This window comes from Nicotiana tabacum, chromosome 19 (genome assembly GCF_000715075.1).
Source record: "Nicotiana tabacum cultivar K326 chromosome 19, ASM71507v2, whole genome shotgun sequence".
In the NCBI taxonomy this organism is placed as follows: Eukaryota; Viridiplantae; Streptophyta; class Magnoliopsida; order Solanales; family Solanaceae; genus Nicotiana; species Nicotiana tabacum.
Window position 1 is genome coordinate 44,901,200 of NC_134098.1, and position 23,447 is coordinate 44,924,646.

At 39.1% G+C, this 23,447-nt stretch overlaps 2 protein-coding genes across 6 annotated transcripts; one reads left to right on the top strand and one right to left on the bottom strand.

Moving 5' to 3' along the window:
• Positions 1–2,132: 2,132 nt before the first annotated feature.
• Positions 2,133–7,273, top strand: LOC107819128 (putative LRR receptor-like serine/threonine-protein kinase At5g48740). The gene is made up of 16 exons (XM_016645212.2): positions 2,133–2,446; positions 2,999–3,536; positions 3,632–4,083; positions 4,183–4,300; positions 4,403–4,471; positions 4,562–4,630; positions 4,717–4,785; positions 4,888–4,959; positions 5,051–5,119; positions 5,205–5,440; positions 5,521–5,726; positions 5,806–5,932; positions 6,026–6,094; positions 6,422–6,611; positions 6,691–6,823; positions 6,926–7,273. Exons 1-16 carry the CDS (start codon positions 2,368–2,370, stop codon positions 7,142–7,144), a joined length of 2,715 nt encoding a protein of 904 aa, XP_016500698.1. The 5' UTR covers positions 2,133–2,367; the 3' UTR covers positions 7,145–7,273.
• A 453-nt stretch (positions 7,274–7,726) lies between these two features.
• LOC107819129 (uncharacterized) lies at positions 7,727–13,815 on the bottom strand. Of its 5 annotated transcripts, XR_012702662.1 has the most exons (11): positions 13,463–13,757; positions 12,241–12,582; positions 11,969–12,041; positions 11,503–11,615; positions 11,217–11,301; positions 11,034–11,106; positions 10,873–10,904; positions 10,530–10,585; positions 8,294–8,359; positions 8,135–8,200; positions 7,727–8,048 (listed from the first exon to the last, which is right to left on the bottom strand). XR_012702662.1 is itself a non-coding variant. In XM_075237683.1 (10 exons), exons 2-10 carry the CDS (start codon positions 12,261–12,263, stop codon positions 7,968–7,970), a joined length of 636 nt encoding a protein of 211 aa, XP_075093784.1. In that variant the 5' UTR covers positions 12,264–12,604; positions 13,463–13,815; the 3' UTR covers positions 7,727–7,967. The 5 variants fall into 5 exon arrangements, 3 of the variants coding, with proteins under 3 accessions (XP_075093784.1, XP_016500699.1, XP_075093783.1); XM_075237683.1 differs by lacking the exon at positions 10,873–10,904 and having other exon boundaries at positions 12,241–12,604; positions 13,463–13,815; XM_016645213.2 differs by lacking the exon at positions 10,873–10,904 and having other exon boundaries at positions 13,463–13,756.
• Between the last annotated feature and the right edge of the window lie 9,632 nt (positions 13,816–23,447).

Consider the following 23,447-nt stretch of genomic DNA (forward strand, 5'->3'; position numbering starts at 1 on the left):
GTTATTTTTATATTCTTGATTTTATTCTTATTTATTTCATATTTTTGGATCAAGTTAATTCGCGTGTCTATAATCAATGTTACAAATCAACTGTATCGTTGTACGGCTAAACACAGTTCTTTCCTGATTTCACCCATTTATCAATTAAGTTCACATGTGAAAGGAGTTAATGAACTTTCGATTGTCTGCTTTGATCCAACAGATTTCACGTGGGTTTGTTCTTTAGGTTATGCAATTATCAAGGAGAAAAGCGCTTGATCAGTCTTCTCTCTTCTCTCTTCTCTCTTTCTTATGTGAGATTTCTCATAGATATCATATGCATCTCTTCTTCGAAAGCTTGTCGATCTAGAAGCCTGACAGTCCTTCTCTTCGACCCACCCTCATCAGTCAGTCTTCCATTATGTATATCAGATGCATCTCCTTAGGCACTTAACAGCCTCGCTGAGATTTTTCCGATTCTTATATTTTATACATATAACATATAATTAGCACTAGTCAATTTCAAATTCGTGCATGCATGTCTTTTTTCTATATGGTAAACTGAAAGTCAAAGGGAAACTTATTTACCATTCAATTCAGCTTTTTATTGAACTGCTTAAGAACTTTTTCCGTTAATTGTGCTGTAATTGAGTCGTTAAAAATTCATTGTCCATGGATAATCAATTATTAGCTTTATACTAGAATTATATTATATTTGTGCTTTTTTAGTCCCTTTTAAATGTGTTGACTAACCATGTTTCCATGTCCTTGAGATTGATGATTTTCCTTGATGAGGAAGACAACAAAATGGAGATTGATTTGAAAGCTAAGGTACTGAATATATAAAGATAAAAAGACAGGAAAAGCAAAAAGCCTACAAACAATCATATAAGGGAATGCTGGAATTCTAAGCATCCTATGCATTATGGATATAATTAGTAGGAAAAAAGTTGAAAGAGCAAATTTAGAAAAGCAAGAAAAATGATTAGGCAACAGTTCATTAGTTCCCTACATTTCAGCCAGGAATTTGAAAAAAAAAAAAAAAAAAACTCAAGAGCTTTTCCCTATAAATTGTCACAATAAAAGAATTTTATTTCTTCTGAATGTGCAAAACAAATGACAAGTTACTCGCTCCGCTATGTGAGCCCCAAAGTATATAAATACTTCTTTACACTGTTAAATTCTCCTATCCACCATTATTTTACATGATCATTCCTGTCCTTGATTAAAAATAATCTCAAACCAAAAAATGAGAAAGAGAAGGAAAAAAACACATACATACATATAGAAGGGGTGTCAAATGACACTCCTTCGCGCGGAAAAAATACACTATGTATATATACTATGTATTGACTTCCCTTAATTTTCCGGTATGTTTACTTTTATATATTTTGACATCCCTTAAGTAAAATTCTGATTCCGCCACTGCATATAGGACGATTGGTTCTCTAATGGGAGAAGGAGGTAAAAACTTATCCGCATCATATACTTACTATAATTAAGTGATTTAATAAGGTAAAATATATGCAATAATTAATTATGGTTAAGTGAAGAAGTGTACATGCAAAAATATGTCTATTAGTCAAGTGCATGCATTCAGTGCAAACATTCAGTGCGGATAATTTTTCACTTCAGTCATAGGCAACGGGCGGAGTAGGATTTCTGCTAAGGCGTTCAAAAAAGAAAAAAGTTAAAAAAGATAGTAGTTAGTGGGGAATTGAACTAATGACCTTACAAAGTTTTTGAACCCTTGACCACTAAGTTATATTTTTGGGCTATGTAAAGGGGATTCATTAGATTTTGTCTTATATATACAGTATAATTTTTCGGTTCAACCCCTAATTCCGCCCCTGGTCAGAGGGGCAAAGGTTATGAGTAGTACTAACATTAGGACACGGCTATCATATTTTGAGTGCATGGCATTAGGACACAGTGTTTAACGTAGTGTCTCTCCTTTTTTTCTTTGTTAAAAAAAAGTGCTTATCAATGGAGACAATGGTCATCATCATTCATCATTGCTTTGTAGTACTACTCATCCCATGTGCCGTCACCCTCTGATTTTCTTCCTCTCTGATCTTCGTATGATTATCATTTTGCCCGTTAACACAGCTTCAACGACTGTCAATATCACATCTTCTCTTTTACTCAACTCTGTCGATAAAGCAACAGAAAAGGAAAGTTGAAAAGGACTTGTTGTCTCTTCTTTCTCTCTTTTCCTGCTACTGCTTTTCTTTCTTCTTCATTCCTCTGCTGCAACTGTACATGTCCTCAACATTCCCTTTTGCCTTCTCCTCTGTCCCTTCAATTCAGAGCTTCAGTTCCAAATTTAACGTTTCATACATTCTTTGATATTAAAGGCACTTATCTCTACCATTTTGCTCTTCTTCAATGGAGCTGCATCGGTGGTACTATTCTTGGTTTCTTCTATCTGCTCTCTTCATCACAGTTGCTTTCTGCGATCCAGATGGTACACACTCGAGTCTTTAATTTTCTTTTCCTTTTCTTTTACCCTTATGCAAAGTTTGAGAAAATATTCAATAGTCATTACACATAAGAAAATTTAAATCTGATTCTAAGAACTAAATGTTAGAGTCCCACATTGGTTGAGTATGTATCAGTTGTCCTTTACATGAGTCAGGCTCAACATTAACATTAACATGAGTTAGGCTCAACGTCTATATTTTAACGTGGTATCAGAGCCAAAATCATCCATATTTTTTGTTTACTCAATGTCGGACTTCCATCTTATGTTGTCTATGTTCCAGATGTTCACCTTTGGGCATGTGGAGCCGTTAGAGTCTCACATTGACTGAAAGTATGTGTTATTATTTTCTTATATGGTCTTAGACAATCATTCCCTCGTGAACTAGCTTTTGGGTTTGAGTTAGGCCGGTCCATATCATTCCCTTACGTTACAGTAGGACACTGTTAGTTTAGAACTTTTTACTAATACAATCTTTCTCCACAAATAAATAAATGTTTTGAGATGAACTCTTGCTTATGTTGTGACAATATGCAGGATTTTTAAGCTTGTCTTGTGGTGGAAGTACTACCTATGTTGATTCCTCCAACATTACATGGACACCAGATGGTGCCTATATCTCAGCTGGCGACATCACCACTGTCCATTTTCAAGAGGGATCCTCTCCATCTACTCTCCCAGTTAGGTTCTTTCCTGATTCTCCGCTTAGAAAATGTTACAAGCTACCAGTGAAAAATGTATCATCCTTGGTTCTTGTGAGGACTCAGTTTGTGTATAAGAATTATGATGGACTTAATAAACCCCCTGCATTCTCTGTTTCTCTTGGGAGGGCTATCACAACCACAGTCAATCTTAGTAACACTGATCCGTGGATCGAAGAGTTCATATGGACAGTTGATAAAGACATTGTGTCTTTATGTTTTCACTCTCTTACAAATGGTGGATTTCCAGTCATTTCATCCCTTGAACTTAGGCCACTTCCTCAAGGAGCTTACATCGATGCGTTGGGAGATTTTCCAAACAAGTTGTTAAGGAAATGTTATCGTGTCAATTGTGGTTATAATTGGTCCTTAAGGTCAAAACTCTCACTTGTCTATTATGTTAATGTATTATCAATTGTTTAGTCCTTACTTTCTGTTTAAATGTGATGTTTTTCGTGCTATGTAAAAGGTACCCGATTGATCAGTATGATAGAATTTGGGGCGCTGATGAGGATTTCAGTCCGTTTCATGTGTCTTCTGGTTTTGATATTCAAGCCAATTTCAATATGTCAGTTCTGAAAGAGAGCCCTCCTGCAGCTGTTCTTCAAACTGGAAGAGTTTTGGCACGTCGGAACGACATGACATATAACTTCCCTATTGATCATCAAGGAGATTACCACATTGTTCTTTACTTTGCTGGGATTATACCTGTCTCCCCTTCATTCGATGTACTCATAAATGGTTATATTGTTCGATCAAACTACACAGTGAATCGATGGGAAGTCAGTAGTCTGTTCTTTACAATGAACGGAATTGATAGCTTGAACATCATATTGAAGACTGTCCATTACTATCCTATAATCAACGCTCTTGAGGTTTATGAGATCCTGGACATTCCCTTAGAAACTTCTTCAACCACAGGTTCTATTATTGTTTTATTGACTTTTCGATATCTGTGATCTTTGAAGTAGTCTGTTAGAACGAATTGCAGCAACTTTTGACATTTTTCAATTTTTGCAGTTTCAGCCCTACAAGTTATTCAGCAGCCAACTGGTCTACATCTTGATTGGGAGGATGATCCATGCTCTCCTAAATCATGGGAACACATAGAATGTGAAGGCAACTTGGTAACTTCATTGTATGTCAAAGCTTTCCCAAGAAATATATTTTCCTTTCCTTATCTCGTGGTCTTACTTGTGTTAAGAGCAGAATATATTAAAGTTAGATTTTGTATGTATAGGGAGCTTTCGGATGTAGACTTGAGGTCAATTAGCCCAACATTCGGTGACTTACTGGATCTCAAATCACTGTAAGAGTCATAAATCTTAACACCTTATCACTTAATAACCCATTGTTTAGCTATCTTGAGTTTACCTACTTGAGGTTCTACTTGTTGCAGAGATTTGCATAACACTTCACTTGCTGGAGAGATACAAAATATCGGCAGCCTGCAACATCTTAAGAAGCTGTAATACTTGTGATGAGGAATTACCATGTTATGTAAATGTATTTTAGAGAGCATTGACTAAAATAGTTCTGTGCTCAATGATGCAGGAACTTGAGCTTCAATCAACTTACAGCTTTTGGTTCTGAGTTAGAAGACTTGATAAACCTTCAAATTTTGTAAGTCTTACTGCCTACTGATTCCCTTCATGATTCCTAGCTACTATTGTTCAACTATGGGAAAGATGACAGTCTTTAAAACTGATATGTTTTCTGTTGAAGGGACTTGCATAACAATAGTTTTCAGGGAACAGTACCCGATAGCGTTGGAGAACTGAAGGACCTCCACTTACTGTGAGTGAGGATAATATATACTGGCATTTTAGAACTTCTTAAAGTACTTCACCTGATGAATTATACTGATTTACCTCTCTGCAACATTCAGGAACCTAGAGAACAATAAGCTGCAAGGCCCCCTGCCACAAGCTTTGAACAGAGAGAGTTTACAAGTCCTGTAAGAAATTGAAAACGTTAAAACGTTGTTTTTTTTTGCTTCTCATGTCAGTTTCTCGATTTATCTTTTTTCCTCTATCTTGCAGATCATCAGGAAATCTGTGTCTTTCCTTCACTATGTCTTTATGCAATGACTTCTCAAGAAATCCTACAATTGAAACACCACAAGTCACTGTATTTACCCCCACAAAACGCAAGAGCCATAAACGATTAGCAATTATACTTGGTGCAGTTGGAGTAGCTATATTTGCTCTATTCCTTATCTTTATATCAGTATTCTTGTACATGAGGAGAAGAAAAAGTGGAGATACATATGCATCAAGTATGAAAAAGTCAAATTTTTCTTTATCAGCAAAATATTGATAAATCTACTTCTAAGCAGGAACTATTTTCTAATTTTAGGAACTGCAGCAGAAATGAAAAACTGGAATGCTGCAAAAGTCTTTTCATACAAAGAAATCAAAGCTGCTACAAACAACTTCAAAGAGGTTATTGGTCGCGGTAGTTTCGGATCTGTTTATCTTGGGAAGCTTCCTGATGGTAAACAAGTTGCTGTTAAAGTTCGATTCGATAAAACTCAACTAGGTGCCGATTCTTTTATCAATGAGGTTTGTCACTAAACTTGTGCTAGTTCAGTTTCAGTCTATAAAGGAAAAAGATACTCAGCAGCTTCTCTATTATCTCTAGGTGTCCCTTCTATCACATATAAGTCATTCAAATCTTGTGTCATTAGAAGGATTCTGCCAAGAATCGAAACAGCAAATTCTAGTTTATGAGTATTTACCTGGAGGATCACTGGCTGATAACCTCTACGGTATGTCACGCGTAGTCTCACCCATATAACACACGCTAAATCCACCACCTGCTTCGTCTCGTATTGTTAACTAACACTTAATAACTGTTTTAGGAGCAATGAGCAAGAAATTGACACTAAGCTGGGTGCGCAGATTGAAAATAGCAGTTGATGCTGCAAAAGGTACGTGTACAAGTGAGACATGATAATTACTAACTTGTCTTCCATTGGAGAACTACCACCAACAACAAATTTCTTCTGTACAGAAGAAGTAAACATTGTTTTGCTCTTCTTTTTTCCTCATACATTGTGAAAAAACAAATACTTGAAGTAGTTCTGTGAGTTCATCTCAGTTGTGTGACAAAATGCTTGGTTTTCTACAACCAAAAGACTCATATAGCCCAGAGGAATAAGTTGCTTTGTGGATTTTGCTCCCTCTGCAGGTACTTATATCTGTATGATGTAGAATAAGTTTTACATAGTTTATAATAGTTGATTATAACTTCGAAGGTTTGGATTACTTGCACAATGGAACTGAGCCAAGAATTATACACCGTGATGTGAAGAGCAGCAACATACTTCTGGATGCAGACATGAATGCTAAGGTATCTGACTTTGGCCTTTCTAAGCAAGTAACTCAATCAGATGCAACTCATGTTAGCACTGTTGTCAAAGGCACTGCTGGCTATCTTGATCCCGAGTAAGCTTCAAGATACTGTTCTCAATGTATCAGTTTTGCTACTTCAAAATCCTAAACCTCTATTGTTACTTGTCCACAGATACTATTCCACTCGACAACTCACTGAAAAGAGTGACATCTACAGTTTTGGAGTCGTTCTTCTTGAACTTATCTGTGGTCGAGAACCACTTAGCCACTCGGGCTCTCCAGATTCCTTTAACTTGGTTCTATGGGTAAACACAAGTCTTATAATGTGTTACACAGCAAATATAATACAAAGCATTTCATTGAGTTCCAACAATACTCATATGTTGTATATCAATTGTGAATTTCAGGCAAAGCCATACTTGCAGGCAGGTGCATTTGAGATAGTAGATGAGAGCATAAAAGGAACTTTTGATACGGAGAGCATGAGAAGAGCGGCTTTAATTGCCTCTAGGTCAGTGGAGAGGGATGCATTGAGGAGGCCAAGTATAGCAGAAGTATTGACGGAGCTCAAAGATGCATACAGCATTCAACTTTCCTATTTAGCATCTGAAGGACTTGCCAATTGATAATTTATGCCTTCACTAATGCAGCTCGGAATTTGCAAATATATGAACCTCGTCTCAGTAACTTATGCGTGAAGTTTTAAATGTGAGCTTGAAAATGTTTTAAGTTATTGATATGCATCTCACATTTAAGGGTCTCCCTCCCCCAAATCTACCCTTAATTATCTGCAATTGTTTCCAAGTTCTTATCACAAATCTACCCTTAGAACTTGTCTATTTAAAATGCCTTGTTTCCAAGTTCTTATCACAATATCTGCAAAAGAAGTTCCCAAAATCTTGCCTGTATCACAAAATCTTCAATTTTTTAAAATATTAACAGTGTATCTGGACCAGTTTGTAGGCAAATGGAAAATAATCACCTAGTGTTTTTTTGTCTCCACTGGAATGTGAACCTAATCTCCAAGGGAACCCATTTCATTGACCACAAGGCTATCCATACTCTTGGATGCCATTGAATCTTCAATTCTTAATAAAATTTACACAGGCAATCTTGAAACTAATATTGCAGCCTTTTTACCCATTCTTTTTCTTTTTCCCCCCTCCCTTTGAAAAAGATTTCTCATCTTAAAGAGTTAAACATTCTCGTTGAGAATAAAGAAACTTGCCCATGGACAGATCATTAATCAATTATACATTAGTTTATCATTCTAGAACATCTCCGACGATTTTCAATCAGTTTGATTTGGAAAATACTGGAAATGTGGGTGATTTTCGACAAATAGTGGCATCATCCATCCAGGCTTGCACCAGCACGAGCAGTCATGTGCTCGCCTCCAGTCCACGTTGTTTAAGACTTGTGAACCAATCAGAAAAGTAATGGGTTGGCCTAACTGGAAAACTGGCGCCGTAGATATAGGAATAATGCTGTACAAGCAGCCACTGTATAGGGGAATACTGTCCAGATTCCCTGCACAATTAGTAGGAACCGGAATTGGATTCTTTGACTCTCTGGTAATAAATGCAAAATTGGGCAGAGCAAAATTTATGCTTTACCACTACAGTAGCAACAGTTGCAACTGCAAATACAGGACGCTCTCTTAGTAAAAATCCAATTGTCAACTGCATTTTGGAGAAAAAGAAAAGAGATAAGAGCATGAACAGCACGCACACTTAAAAACTGTAAATCTGTTGTTTCTCAAGCAGAAGACTTACCTGAATTGGAAGAGTTATCAAGCCACCGCAACAGACACCGGCAAAGAAATACTCTGGTGATATATCCTGCAATAGATATGAGCAGATGAATGATTGTAACAGTATAACTATCTGTTTAATATGGGTTCATTGAGATGTTCACCATTTGTTCATGGGGTAATAGCTGCCACATAACCATCATAAGAATCTTGAGATGGACCATTAATAGTCATACCATTTTGTAGGAGAAAGGTAAACGAATATCTAAGGATAACACTATTAGAAACAAAATGCTATTACTAATACAATGAACCTAAAATGGTTAGAAATGGTCAAGAAGAACAAACTAAGGACACCAAATTGATAGATGCTACTGTATCATTCTTTCCCTAATTGCTAAGATTAGGCATTTTTTAAGTTGCCAATGCATGAAGTGCAGGCAAAGCTCCAGATTTGAGTGGAAAAACCTTTCGGTGAGAGAAGATGTCCAACCAAGGTTCCGTCTCTCTTATGTTATAATCAACTTTATTGGGATGAACATGCAAAATAGGGCACTTGATAGGCTAATTCAAGAATACGGAAACCAAGGACCACTTTTTTTTTCTTTTTTTTTTTGAAAAGGTAAATGTTTTATTGATAGAAGGTGCCAAGATGGTACAAGTAGTACAATAACAAAGGGAATGCAGATCAGAACATAAAGAACATAAATATTACATCTACTGTCTGCCCCCTAGCTAGTCCAAGAAATCCATATACTCATTTGTGCTACCAATAAGACTACCCTTACACCATAAGAAAAGATTCTGCAAACATTTGTTCTTAATTCTAGAAATATGGTCTCTTTGTCCTTCAAAACAAGCTCTATTCCTCTCCAGCCATAAGATCCAAAATATGCATATAGGAATAGTATTCCAAATCTGCTGCAAGCTTTTCTGAATCCTCTGCCCTTGCCAGCACTCGAGTAGGCCCCTTATGCTATTAGGTATTGCCCAAGAGATACCACAGATACTCAGAAAAAGGTCCCAACATTGTCTTGAAATTCTACAGTGCAGAAAAAGATGTTCAACTGATTCCTGATCCTCCTCACATAAGTAGCACCTGTTAGCCAGGAGAAAACCTCTTCTTTGGAGATTTTCTTGAGTTAAACAGACTCCCCAAGTTACAATCCAACCAAAGACCGCTACTTTTGCAGGGGATTTTGTCTTCCAAATCATCTTCCATGGCCAATTATGTTCCCAATAGCATGTCTGCCTCATCAACAACTTGCAGCAATTATTCACATAGAACTTTTTATCCTTGCTCTTTTTCCAGACCAGAGAATCCCTTTTATTAGTGTCAATATGCACTGTTTCTAGTTGTTGCATCATCTGACAGAATTCTTCTATCTCCCAATCATTCAAGTTTCTTCTAAAATTAACTTGCCAACCTGAATCTGAATAGAATTCAGCTATAGTACCTTCCTTGTTGATAGAATATTATATAAAGTTGGGAATCTGGTTCCTAAGCGCTCATTGCCTATCCATGTATCAGTCCAGAACCTGAACCTCGCACCATTGCCCACTTCTAAACTGGTATGAGAACAGAATTTCATCCCATAACCTGATTATGTTCTTCCAGACCCACCCTTTTCTGTGAGAGTTAGTTAAACATGGTCTCCATCCCTCCTTTACTCCATGAACAGCTTCAATTATTTGCTTCCAAAAAGCCTCACCTTCAGTTTTACATAATCAGTTAGCCCCTCGGTGAGCTGGAGTACACGGACCTAATGGTGGATTGCAGCGGGTGCTTTCCCTTTTTGGTAGCGATTTTATGTAGGAGTAGGACAAAAGAAATCGAAAATTATACAAAAATGTATTAGAGCTTCTGAGCTAGTCATGCAGGAATCACATTCTCAGTGATTGAATTTCTAGCCAGACTAGGTTTAGAAATAGCATACAAACTTCATAACTGAGGGTCACTGGGTTTATCCTTCTTGTGTTTTCAAAGCAGGACTTTTTCACTAAATATGTCAATCGTTTCAAGCAATGGAATGAGATTATCAGAACTTCTAAGCATTGAAGGCAATGTTTTTGACATTATCAATGAAATATGTGATAGTTAACATTCCTTGCTTAACTAAGACATCTTTGTTTTATGGGTAAGCATATCGTACCACCAAACTTGTAGTACCCAAAAGAGGGAACAAAAGAGTAGAAAAGGGGGTTAAGCTATATAATACTCAGCATGTTAAGAAGGAAAACAGAAAAAGATCACTCACCAGAGTCCCTGCAAGGAAAGCGGTGGGATTTCTCACTCCAAGAGAAAACCGTTCCACTGTATCAGCATTGGAAAATCCACCAATAAGCAATTAAGGAAGTTCAAGGAACAAGAAGATCAAATTACAAGTATTTGTCGGAAATATGAGATCATAACAAGAAAAATCAGCTGTTTTAGATTGATGCGAAAAAGTTAAGAGATTTATACATATAGACATGAGGGTTAAGATGAACCAGAAGTACAACCTCTTAAGATATAGCATAAATTTTAAGGTAGACCCCTTATTTTGATCTAATATTTCCAAAAAAAAAAAAGAGAAATCTTAACAAATAATTAAATCTTACTCCTTCAGACATCACATAGAGATGTGATGATGCTGATGCTCCATTATGATCATAGTTATAAGCGCCCACGCATCAATGGAAACAAAGGTTTCACAATAATTAAAAGTTCAGCACAAGGCAAGAGATAACTGGAGTAAATCGGCATATCTTTTGGAACTCACCAAAACCAATGAGATTCCCATATTTTTGTACAGCGTTTGTAATATCTCTTGCCTTCTGATCACCGATCCCTAACTACAACCAAATTGAATCTGAATTCCCAAAAATAAAGTTTATACGTTTTTAAATAATACAAGGAGACTGAATATCTTAACATGCGTGAAATGCTATTAGCCAAAACAAACCTTCGAGCAAACATCATTGGATGCACCAGATTGCTTAAAAAGCTTCCCAAGGTAAAAAGGTATCATATCGCTGATACAAACACCCCTGAATATTCAGAATCCACAATAAGTTAACATTGTGGGAATAACTGTTTCTACAAAAACAATATATAGTAGCACCGAAGGTGCATAATATCTTTGTAAATTGTAATAGCAAAGGAAGGTTGTGCGATCGGCAGAATCTTGAGAGGTTGACATGCACATGCATTCATGAAAATTAACTCAAAAGGACACGGTTTCTGCTAACCAGTACACCCAGAGAATAGTGGATGCCATATATGGAGCATTTCTGGAAAAGGAGTTCACCAGCGATTGCCACGTTCCATCTAGAACAAGCATTCGTGCTATAGAGGCTCCAACCTACACGATTCATCAGAGAATTTGACCTTAATAATGAACGTCATGAAGAAGGATAACAAGCCAACTTAGTGCTTATTAAAGACACTATATAACAGCATATTTCTAGCTTACAACTTTTTAAAGATAAGATTCTAGCTTTTAACTTTATAAAGCTTAAAGCTTCTTTAACTCTTTTTCCAACTTGGCCTGTCACTTTTTCCTCACATCACAAGAACAACTTAAAGTCATTAATGTCAAAAGAAATGTCAAATCAAAAGAAGAAATATAATCGTAGGAAAAGTATAATATCTGCAACACAGAAGATTTGTTAGCAGGGGAGTTCATGAACAGAAGTACCAGCATAGGAGACAGACCCATATATTTAAAGCCTCCTCGCTAATAAAAATTCCACAACCAGCTGCCATCAGAAGCCAAAAGTAGATCCATCTGAAGTATCAGAAGTACAGGGGCTTAATATCACATCCCAAATAAAGCTAATAGATAAGATATCCAGGATATCAATTTCTTTAGCATCTACCACAGTGGTAGCTAAAGTATATTAAACATAAGGTTGGTCTCTTTTTCTGCTTAGGTCATGATGAAACCGCAGATGTATGAAAAGTCACGAGGATAATTAGTTGCTTACCCTGGAGCATATTCTGGCAGCATGACTCTATAGCCAAAAGCTTTGAAAGAAAAACCAGAAGCAGGTGTAGTAATTGTGGAAGATGATGATCCATCAACCAGATATTGAATCCCAAAATTTGATCCTTGATTAGGCTGTTTAAGGCCTATGGATAGGAATGTAATTGTAGCAGCTATACCCAGCGCTATTGCCAGTTTTGCCAGAAACGAACTTCCTGTGCGGACAGTTTTACCTTCCGGACTACCAGGTAAATTATTGGAAGACTTCTGCAATATCTCCTCTGTGTCCTCCGACTGTCTTGCTTCATAACTTTTAGCTCTCACAAGCTGAAATGTTTTGATCCTACACTCGAATGGATAACTATCTGTCACATATATAAGGTCCGTTACCAAAATACAGTGATAATTTCAGTTAACTGAACTCGTTGATTAGCTGTTTACACATAAATTCCAGTTTTGGAGTTATACAGGAGTCCTCTTGGAATATTCTAGTTGATGCATAAAAAGATACAATCAAATTACAAATTACATTAACTAAGATGTCTCCATGAAAATTCAACTAACACAATGTATAGGTGTCTATGAAATTCTATATGGTCGCACTAAATTGGACACTAACGTAATTAGGTTGCGATAGACAGCAAAAGGAAGAAAATTAAGGTATTTTAGAGATATCCATGCATCCACCTACTCCACTTTCCCTCCCCTCCCATGGATGTAGTGACAGTAAAAATCAAATAGCCGTCCCTCAATTCCAAATTAGGTCGGATTTTATCGAAAATCCCAAACTAATTAGGATCGACTGAATGATTCCTGTTTATTTATTCCGCTCTATTCAGGCAGTATGCAATATTCATCATAATTGAACTATATTTACACCTACAGCAACCATTCTCCTCTGTCCGAAGTTAGGACCTGAGTATACTTTTGAAGCTTACATGTATAGGCAGCGTCGGTAGCGACAGTAAAAGGAAGGAAAAAGTCAATTAAAAAGACTGCAACACTCAAAATGTCAAACTTCTGCTCACCTTGAGAAGTACAAAACAAAAACCAAAATACACACCCATCGCAAAAATAAGCCCACAAATGAAATCAAACGTATATTAAAGGGAGCTGTTGCAATTTAGCTCAACCACTATCTATATAGTTTTTTTTAAAAAAATTGAGTAGAACATATATGTATTTATACTAATTTTGCACTGAATAGCTGTAGGAGGCTTTACCTAGAGGGTGAGGAGTTGAATGGCTGCGATGAACTCCATAGTTTCCACTTCCTTGAATCAGCTCTCCGACGGATGTAAGAAACTTCGGGCTGATTATATTCTCGCGGAGTTGCAGATTGAGAGGAAGACAGTGGAAGAGACAGCAATATTTGGTTATTAGTTAGAGACACCATTGTTGTGAAGTGGTGAATCTTCTGTGGTGGCGCGGCCGTAGATTGCGGTGGTATACGGCGGGAATATGGTATATGCTATTGGATGCTATAAACTCGGAGTCCTGTGTGGGCGACGTGGCAGATCTGACAAGATCTTTGTGGGCCCATTGAATTGATTGCGTTTGAGATACTCCAATCTCCACTCTTTCGGGAAACGAAAATTAAGCGGAAAAAGGGAGAGCTTCACATAAATTTATTATTTAAATTTAAATATAATATCATGACCTTTTCTATTGGACAAAAATGTTTCTCTTCCCCTAACAACTTAGATTATATTTAAAAATATCATTTCAATTTTGATGTATAGTATGTGCCAAGTAACAAAATGACAAAGTGCAACTTAGAACTTAGGCCTGAGAAAAGACAACATTTTCCATGAAATTTTAGTATTTTTATTTCTTGCACCTCAATTTACTATTTAGATTATTCTTTTATCTAAGCCAGCAACAACATATGCTCTAACTTTATATTCTTAATGTATTTATATATTCATAAATAATAACTTTTTATGCTTAAATGAGTGTTCGATTGGTAGAAGAAGAGAAATCAGCTCCGTAATAAATTTGAACTTCTAGAGCAAAAATAAGAAGATAAATAAATTTTTGAAGCGAGAATCTCATATAAATACAAGTAATTCAAATCTAATGCTAAGTCAATAACATTTATACGAATGAAAAATTAACACAATAAAGATGATCAGGACAAAAATATACAAATTGTGTACGGTCGAAATCGGGCTCGACTATTGCATGACAGATCGGGCTCAGAACGCGAGGGGTTAAAGATCGACCCCGAGTCTTATCGAACCAGAACACGAGGTCAGAATATCCGTCCTCGAGAACATTGAGTCCATGATCCCGGAATCGACCCTGACCCCGAATAAACTCGAGGAAAAATTGTCGGTATAACCAACAAAAAACCGAAATAACGGAAGGCCGAAATATCCGTAACCGGTCGGATATCACGGCGGGAATCTCGGCACGAATCAATAAGGAACCAGCAAATCAGCAATCAGGAGATTTTTACCTTTTATAGAATTGTACCTAAAGTAGGACTCCCCTACTATATAAATGGGGTCTGATTACTTGTGAAACGCACTGTAACTCGCATCCCAAAGCAATATATTATTATTTTCAATTCTTATTATTCTCTTGCCATTCTGTTCTGATATCGATAAAGTACTTTTGGCTCGAGGGCGGCTAACCTTCTCAGGCGAAGAATGTTCAACTTGTGTGGTTTGCATTTACTTTTCCATTGTTTATTTCAATTCCAATCTGATTTATCGTTTTGTATCAAGCTAGATCACGTATCCTTAAAACCATGTACAAATTTAATTGTTATTCGATTTTCAGGGTAAACAGTTTGGCGCCCACCGTGGGGCTAAGGATAATAGTGATTATTTGATACAAATCTCCGTAACACACACTACTTTATGCTTACTCTTTGAAGTGTCTCTGATTTCAGGTTAAAACATAAAATATCGAACTCTCAATCAGCACCCCTACCTGTCAACAACGAGTCCGGTTACCACGGTGAAAATAACAACGTAGCACCAGGTAACGAGGTACCGCCCGCTGATACCATCAAATTTCGGTCGCAGACCCGATTGACGCTAATTCACATTTGGCTATCGATGCAAACTTGCCAACTGACCCCGAGAATAACGTCCGTGGTGGAGCCCGATCGGCAACTCAAAATACACAGAACATTAGAGGGGACGAGATCAGTTTACGGGTAATCTTCAAAATATTGCAGGCTCAACAGGCAGTGATAGCTCAGTTACAGAACCAAGGTCGTGCACCAAGCAGAGTTGAACCCGATCCACCCCGTGAAGTCACCCGCAGGGATGAATCGGTCATAGAAAGATCGAATGAACATTAATCAGGGGCTAACTCCGATATCATAAAGATGCTCGAAGAATTGACAAAACGGATAGAATCGGGGGAGAAGAAAATCAAAGCTAATGATAAAAAGGTGGAAACCTACAATCCCAAGGTAGACCAGATCCACGGAGCACCAGCGATATTGAAAGGCCTGGATTCCAAGAAGTTCGTGCAAAATCCTTTTCCTCCAAATGCGGCTCCGAAGACGATCCCTAAATAAATTTGTATGCCCGAGATACCTAAGTATAACGGAACAACCGACCCAAATAAGCATGTAACCTCTTATATGTGCGCCATCAAAGGGAACGATTTGGAGGACGATGAGATCGAGTCTGTCCTATTGAAGAAGTTCGGAGAGACCCTATCAAAGGGGGTTATGATATAGTATCATAACTTACCTCCTAATTCTATTGATTCATTTGCTATGTTTACGGATTCTTTCGTGAAAGCACACGCCAGGGCCATCAAGGTCGAAACCAGGAAATCGGACCTTTTCAAAATAAAACAGAAGGACAACGAGATGCTCAGAGAGTTCGTGTCCCGATTTCAAATAGAACGAATGGACTTGCCACATATCGCTGATGATTGGGCCGTTCAGGCTTTTACTCAAGGGCTCAATGTTCGAAGTTCGATGGCTTCACAGCAGTTAAAACAAAACCCGGTAGAATATCCGGTCGTTACTTGGGCCGACGTGCATAATCGGTATCAATCAAAGATCAGAGTGGAAGATGATCAAATCGGGACTCCTTCGGGGTCTGTTTATCCCATCAGAAACATCGACAGAGTCAAGAGAGACATTGATCGTGAACCGAGACCAAACAGGGATCGGTACCAGCCGTATAATGGAGACCGAAGAAGCAGCGGGTCCAGGCGGAACTCTATAAGAAACGAAAGGAGAAGCGACAGAAGCCATAGCAACCGGGGACTCATGAGCAAAAACAGATTCGATAGGCCCATTAGGCCTAAAGAAGCACCAAGGTTATCGGAATACAACTTTAATATCGATGCTGCCGCCATTGTATCAGCTATCGAACTCATCAAAGATACCAATGGCCTCGACCTCTACAATCTGATCCAACCCAAAGGGATTCTAACCAGATATGTAAATATCACGGCACTCACGGCAACAGAATGGAGGATTGCCGATAGTTGAGAGAGGAAGTAGGCCGACTATTCAACAACATGCATCTTCTAGAATTCCTGAGTGACCGAGCCAAGAATCATTTCAGGAATAGGGATTCTAACAAACAGACCGAAGAAAAAGAACCTCAACACATCATTAACATGATCATTGGTGGGGTCGATGTCCCTCAGGGGCCGAGGTTGAAGCGCACCAAAGTATCCATCATAAGGGAGAAACAGACTCGAGATTACATGCCGGAAGGAACTTTGTCTTTCAACGACGAGGACGCGAAAGGAATAGTGCAGCCCCATAATAATGAGGACGCGGAAGGAATGGTACACTCGTAATAATTATACTCATATATAAATCCCGAATTAAACGTGTGTTAATTGACCCAGGTAGCTCCGCCAATATCATCTGATCGAGGGTCGTGGAGAAACTAGGTCTACAAGACCAAATCGTGCCTGCAGTCCGAGTTGTAAACCGGTTCAACATTGCATGTGAAACCACTAAGGGCGAGATAACATTACCAATAAACACTGTCGGGACAATCCATGAAACTAAATTTTATGTGATCGAAGGAGACAATAGGTACAACGCTTTATTCGAAAGGTCATGGATCCACAACATGAGGGCAGTGCCCTTGACACTGCACCAGGCACTGAAATTCCCAATGCCTAGCGGGGTCAAAATGGTATATGGTGAACAACCGGCTGCCAAGGAAATATTTGCGGTCGAGGAGGTGATATCGGCATCTACAATCTCAACATCGAAGGATCCGAACTAGATGGTAAAAAACGAGGCCAAATAGCAATCACTGACACCAGCCTCGGCAGATTCGGACAAACGAGGGGAAGGTGAGGATGATGATTATGGGGTTCCCATATCTTTTATAGCCCCCGATGATTCCGACGCCACCAAATCAACGCTCGAGGAGCTGGAACAAGTCATATTGAGAGAACACTTGCCTGATCGAAAGGCATACCTGGGCACGAGGTTAAGCTCTGAGCTCAGGAAAAAAACTCATTTAATTTCTTATAACTAATGAAAGTTGTTTCGCTTGGTCCCATCTTGATATGACAGAGATCCCACCGGAGATAACCACTCACAAGCTAAGTCTGGACCTGAAATTCCATCTGGGCAAACAAAAGAGGAGGCCCCAATTCGAGGTTAAACATGCTTTCATCAAGGACGAGGTATCTAAACTCCTTAAAATAGGGTCTATTCGGGAAGTTAAATACCCGGATTGGTTAGCAAAAGTAGTGGTAGTCCCTAAAAAAGGGAACAAATTAAGAATGTGTGTAAACTATAAGGATTTGAACAAGGCGTGTCCCAAGGACTCTTTTCTTTTGCCCAACATCGATCGCATGATCGATGCCACGGCCGGCCACGAGATCCTCAGTTTTCTCGATGCCTATTTCGGGTACAACCAAATACGGATGGACACGAATGATAAAGAAAAAACCTCATTCATCACAAAGTACGTCACGTACTGCTATAATGTGATGCCATTCAGATTAAAAAATACTAGTGCCCCTTATCAACGCCTAGTAAACCGGATGTTCGAGGAACAAATAGGAAAATCAATTGAAGTTTACATTGATGACATGTTGGTTAAGTCCCTGGGAGCAGAGGACCATTTAAAACATTTGCAGGAAACCTTCAGCATATTGAAGCAATACATTATGAAGCTAAACCCGGAAAAATGTGCATTTGGAGTTGGGTCGGGCAAATTTCTTGGATTCATGGTTTCCAACCGGAAATCGAGATCAACTCCGACAAAATCAAAACCATCAAAGATATCACGGTCATGAACAATGTGAAGGTTGTACAAAGACTAACCAGATGCATAGCCGCCTTGGGACGATTTATTTCGAGGTCGTCCGATAAGAATAACTCCTCATGGACCTCGTAATGTCAACGAGTTTTGGAGGAACTTAAACGATACTTATCGAGCCTACCGTTGCTTCACACACCAAAGGCAGCCGAACAACTACACTTGTACTTGGCAGTTTCGGAGATAGCGGTAAGTGGAGTCCTAGTCCGGGAAGAGTAAGGTACGCAATTTCCAATTTACTATGTTAGCAGGACCATAGGTGAGGCCGAAACTAGGTACCCTTACCTAAAAAAATTGGCGCTCGCTTTGCTAAGCGCCTCTAAAAAGCTAAAACCGTACTTCCAGTGTCACCCTATATGTGTCATAACTACTTACCCGTTAAGGAACATTATGTATAAGCCCGAGCTCTCGGGCCGGTTGGCCAAATGGGCCGTGGAAATAAGTGGGTACGATATTGAATACCGACCCTGGACCGCCATTAAGTCCCAAATCTTGGCAGACTTTGTAGCCGATTTTACGCCGGCCCTAATACTTGAGGTCTAAAGAGAGTTATTAATTAACTCAAGGACCTCCTCGAGAATCTGGACCCTCTTTACGGACTGTGCCTCAAACGCAAAAGGGTTCGGACTTCGCATCGTATTGAAGCCACCAACAGGCAATGTAGTTAGACAATCTATTAATATTGTGAAATTGAATAACAACGAGGCCAAATATGAGGCCATGATTGCAGGCCTTGAACAAGCCAAAAGTTTGGGGGCAGAAGTGATCGAAGCCAAGTGCGACTCTCTCCTTGTGGTAAACCAAGTTAATGGAATATTCGAGGTCAGAGAAGAAAGAATGCAAAGATACTTGGACAAGCTGCAGGTAACATTACATCGGTTCAAAGAATGGACTTTGCAACATGTACCTCGGGATCAAAACAGTTAGGCTGATGTCCTCACTAACTTAGGGTCATCGGTCAAAGACGACGAGTTCAATTCGGGGGCAGTCGTACAGCTTATGAGATGGTGGTGGAAGAAGGCCATGTCGAGATCAACTCGACGAGCCTAACTTGGGACTGGAGAAATAAATATGTAGAATATCTTAGGACCGGGAAACTGCCCTCAGATCCAAAAGAATCAAGGGCCCTGCGTACAAAGGCAGCCCGGTTTAGCCTGTCCAAAGATGGAACCCTGTTCAGAGGAGCATTCGATGGCCTACTCGCAATATATCTAGGGCTAGGAGATACTGAGTACATTTTGAGGGAAATCCATAAAGGTACCTGTGAAAATTATTCGGACGCCGAATCGTTGGTTCGAAAAATAATCAGAGCCGGTTATTACTGGATCAATATAGAAAAAGACACGAAGGAGTTCAAACAAAAATGTGATGAATATCAAAGACACGCTCCGATGATTCATCAGCCCGGGGAGCTGCTGCAAGTTTTGTCGCAATGGTCGTTCATGAAGTGGGGAATGGATATTATTGGCCCCCTTCCATGGGCTCCCAGTAAGGCTCAATTTATATTATTTTATGACTGACTATTTTTCTAAGTAGGTGGAAGCCCAGGCATATGAAAAGGTCAGAGAGAAAGAAGTCATCGACTTTATTTGGGATCATATCATATGCCGTTTTGGAATGCCGGCCGAGATCGTATGCTACAACGGGAAACAATTCATCGTCATCCAGGTAAGCAAATTTCTCGAGGATCATAAGATCAAAAGGATCTTATAAACACGCTACCATCCTAGTGGGAACGGCTAAGCAGAATCGACAAACAAAACCATACTCCAAAACCTCACAAAGATATTAACTGACGCTAAAGAAAGATGGAAGGAAATCCTACCTGAAGTCTTATGGGCATACCGAATGATCTCGAAGTCCAGTACCGGGGCCACCCCGTTCTCACTGGTCTATGGTGCCGAAGCTCTAATATCGGTCAAAGTCGGAGAACCAAGTCTCAGGTTTTGATATGCAACTAAGGAATCAAACGACGAGGCTATGAACGCGAGCCTAAATCTACTCGATAAAAGGCGCGAAGCATCCCTTGTCCGGTTAGCCGCCCAAAAGCAGTGGATCGAAAGGTATTACAATCGACGGGCCAACATTCGACACTTCAATGTCGGGGACTTGGTACTAAGGAAGGTTACACTAAACATCTGAAACCCGAAAGAAGGGACATTGGGTATGAACTGGGAAGGCCCTTATCAGATTATTGATATCACCGGTAAAGGATCGTACAAACTCGGAGCGATGAACGGTGAGCAACTACCGAACAACTAGAACATAGCTCACTTGGAGCGATACTATTGCTAAGGTACGACCCCATTAATTTCCTTTTATATATATATATTCTGAACTAACACTTGCAGGTAATCATCAAAGAACGATACAACCTTTAAGACTGAAAGCATGTGTTGCACTCTTTTTCCCTTGAACCGGTTTTGTCCCAAATAGGTTTTTCGGCAAGGTTTTTAATGAGGCAACAAGTAAATCGTGCTAACTTTGAATTGAAGGCCGGTTACAAACTGGTATCGAAGAATACAACAGTATTCGAGGCCTCTCTTCGATAGACCCCGAACACTGGGGAGATCACCTCGGTTAACGACTTTAGCAAGGAAGGAAACTTTATGATTGAACGGTCACGGCTTGATCGATAGGATTTACTGTAAAGGTCAAACGGTCACATGAACCGTGCCCGCATAGACTACTCGAGCCCTGGCACAAAACTTGTACACATGTGTAACTATCATGCATAAGAATAAAAGTTTCTACCTTGCGGATAAATATCTTATCCTTTAAGAATTTCTTTTTTTTTCTCTCTTTAGGAATTTCTTACATTCGATCCCCCAAAGGAATCTCTTTAAGAGCGACGGCCGGTTATAGAGAATTTGGCATTTATGTCTATCGTTATGTATTCATCAATGACCCTCATAATTGACATTAAAGGAGGGCACGATCCTAGGACCTCCTTCCCTAGACACAACTATAAGTAGTGAGCCTAGTTATCATTGTAAAGGATACGAATTTTCTGGCAAAACTTATACTACATTCTATACAAAGCTTAATACAATCTTATTTTTCCACTTTTTTATCTCATCATTGTTGTACCCGGAAACCTTATTCCCGGAACTGTCATCTATGTTGTTTCATCTATATTTTAAGGCTAAGTATTGTACATTTCTTTAATTATCGCATTATTTCAGGATCAAATTAGTTCACATATCTAGAAACCACGTATAAATTCAACTGTACCATTTTACGGGTAAACAGTTATATATTCATGAAAAAGAAAAAACATTCGTGCAACTGAGTTTAATTTTTCTTCTTTTTAAATCATGTGTTTATTAGCATTTTGATGAACTTTTTGGATGTTAAATTTCTTTCATCCAACAACAACAACAACAATTCAGTGAGTTCCCACAAGTGGGGTCTGGGGAGGGTAGAGTGTACGCAGACCTTACCCCTACCCCGGAGAGTAGAAAGACTATTTTTCGAAAGATCCTCGGCTCAAGAAAACGAAAAGAGACAGTATATTAATATCATCATCAGAACCATGGGAATAATAGCAACATCATAAGAACCATAAAATAGATGAAAAACAATAACAAAAACTAGTGCATATGGCCCGGTACTATGAAAAATAGAAAAATAGTGTGGGCACAACAATAATCGCTAGCAGCCTAGGACAAAACTTTATCAGACCAGCCTCCCACCCGGAACAAAGTAGAAAAATGCTAAGCTACCTCTTAACCTACCGCCCAAATGCTCGATCTCCACACCTTCCTATCAAGGGCCATGTCCTCGAAAATCTGAAGTCACGCTATGTTCTGCCTGATCACCTCTCCCCAATACTTCTTAGGTCGACCTCTCCCTCTTCTCGAACCCGCCAAAGCCAACCGCTCACACCTCCTGACCAGGGCATCTAGACTTCTCCTTCGCACGTGCCCGAACTATCTAAGCCTCGCTTCCCGCATCTTGTCATCCACAGGGGCGACACCTACCTTCTCCTGAATATCTTCATTCCTAATCTCATCCATCCTAGTGTGCCCACATCCACCTCAACATCCTCATCTCTGCTACTTTCATCTTAGTCCTGCTCAACTTGAAACCCTTAGACTCAAGGGCCTGTCTTCAAACCTCCAGCCTCTCGTTAACGCCGCCTCGCGTATCATCAATCAGAACTCTATCATCTGCGAACAACATACACCATGGCCCTCCCCTTGAATATGTCGTGTCACTGTGTCCATTACCAGAGCAAATAAGAACGGGATGAGCGCAAATCTTTGGTGTAAAACCATAACAACCGGGAAGTGCTCTGAGTTGCCTCCCACAGTCCTAACTCGAGTCTTAGCTCCATCATACATGTCCTTAATCGCCCTAATGTAGGCAATTAACCGGCATACCTTTTGCCTCCAGGCATCTCCCAAGAATCCCCCTATGGACCTTGTCATACGCTTTCTCTAGGTCAATAAACGCGATGTGCATATCCTTCTTCCTATCCCTATATTGTTTCCACCAACCTCTTTCATTCAACTACCAAGCAAAAAAATCATTAATACACATAATGAATTATATCATGATAGCCCATGCAACTATAATCACATACACATGCTCTTCCTATCCCTTATTTTTCTTATTTATAAAAAAGTAGTTACTATTATTTTTTCTTTATGTTTTTAGTCAATATAATGAGAGCTAAGTGATTTCACAACTGCAGTAATGCTAGAGCTAATGATGTAACTAGAAGATTGTTGCAGAGATTAATCTGTTTAGATTAACTGGTGATAGAGTTTCTGTTGAGATAGAATTTTCAATTGTATACAAATATGGGATTAGGAAGAAACCTTCCCTAGGAGGTGGGCTTCTTATTAATCTCATAAAGGCAGATAGCAGCAGAGTTAGTACGAGGTTCTGTGATGGTTTAGAGGTAGCAGTAGACTGAAATGTG

Bases quoted from the DNA above. Each gene is read 5' to 3' on its own strand.
- LOC107819128 (XM_016645212.2), top strand. From the start codon at position 2,368: ATGGAGCTGCATCGGTGGTACTATTCTTGGTTTCTTCTATCTGCTCTC. The intron at 4,631-4,716 runs GTAATACTTGTG...TCAATGATGCAG, and splicing joins CTGCAACATCTTAAGAAGCT to GAACTTGAGCTTCAATCAAC. The intron at 5,120-5,204 runs GTAAGAAATTGA...TCTATCTTGCAG, and splicing joins AGAGAGAGTTTACAAGTCCT to ATCATCAGGAAATCTGTGTC.
- LOC107819129 (XM_016645213.2), bottom strand. From the start codon at position 13,635: ATGGTGTCTCTAACTAATAACCAAATATTGCTGTCTCTTCCACTGTCT. The intron at 8,360-10,529 runs GTGAGTGATCTT...TATCTATTGCAG, and splicing joins CTTTCCTTGCAGGGACTCTG to GATATATCACCAGAGTATTT. The intron at 8,201-8,293 runs GTAAGTCTTCTG...TCCAAAATGCAG, and splicing joins TGATAACTCTTCCAATTCAG to TTGACAATTGGATTTTTACT.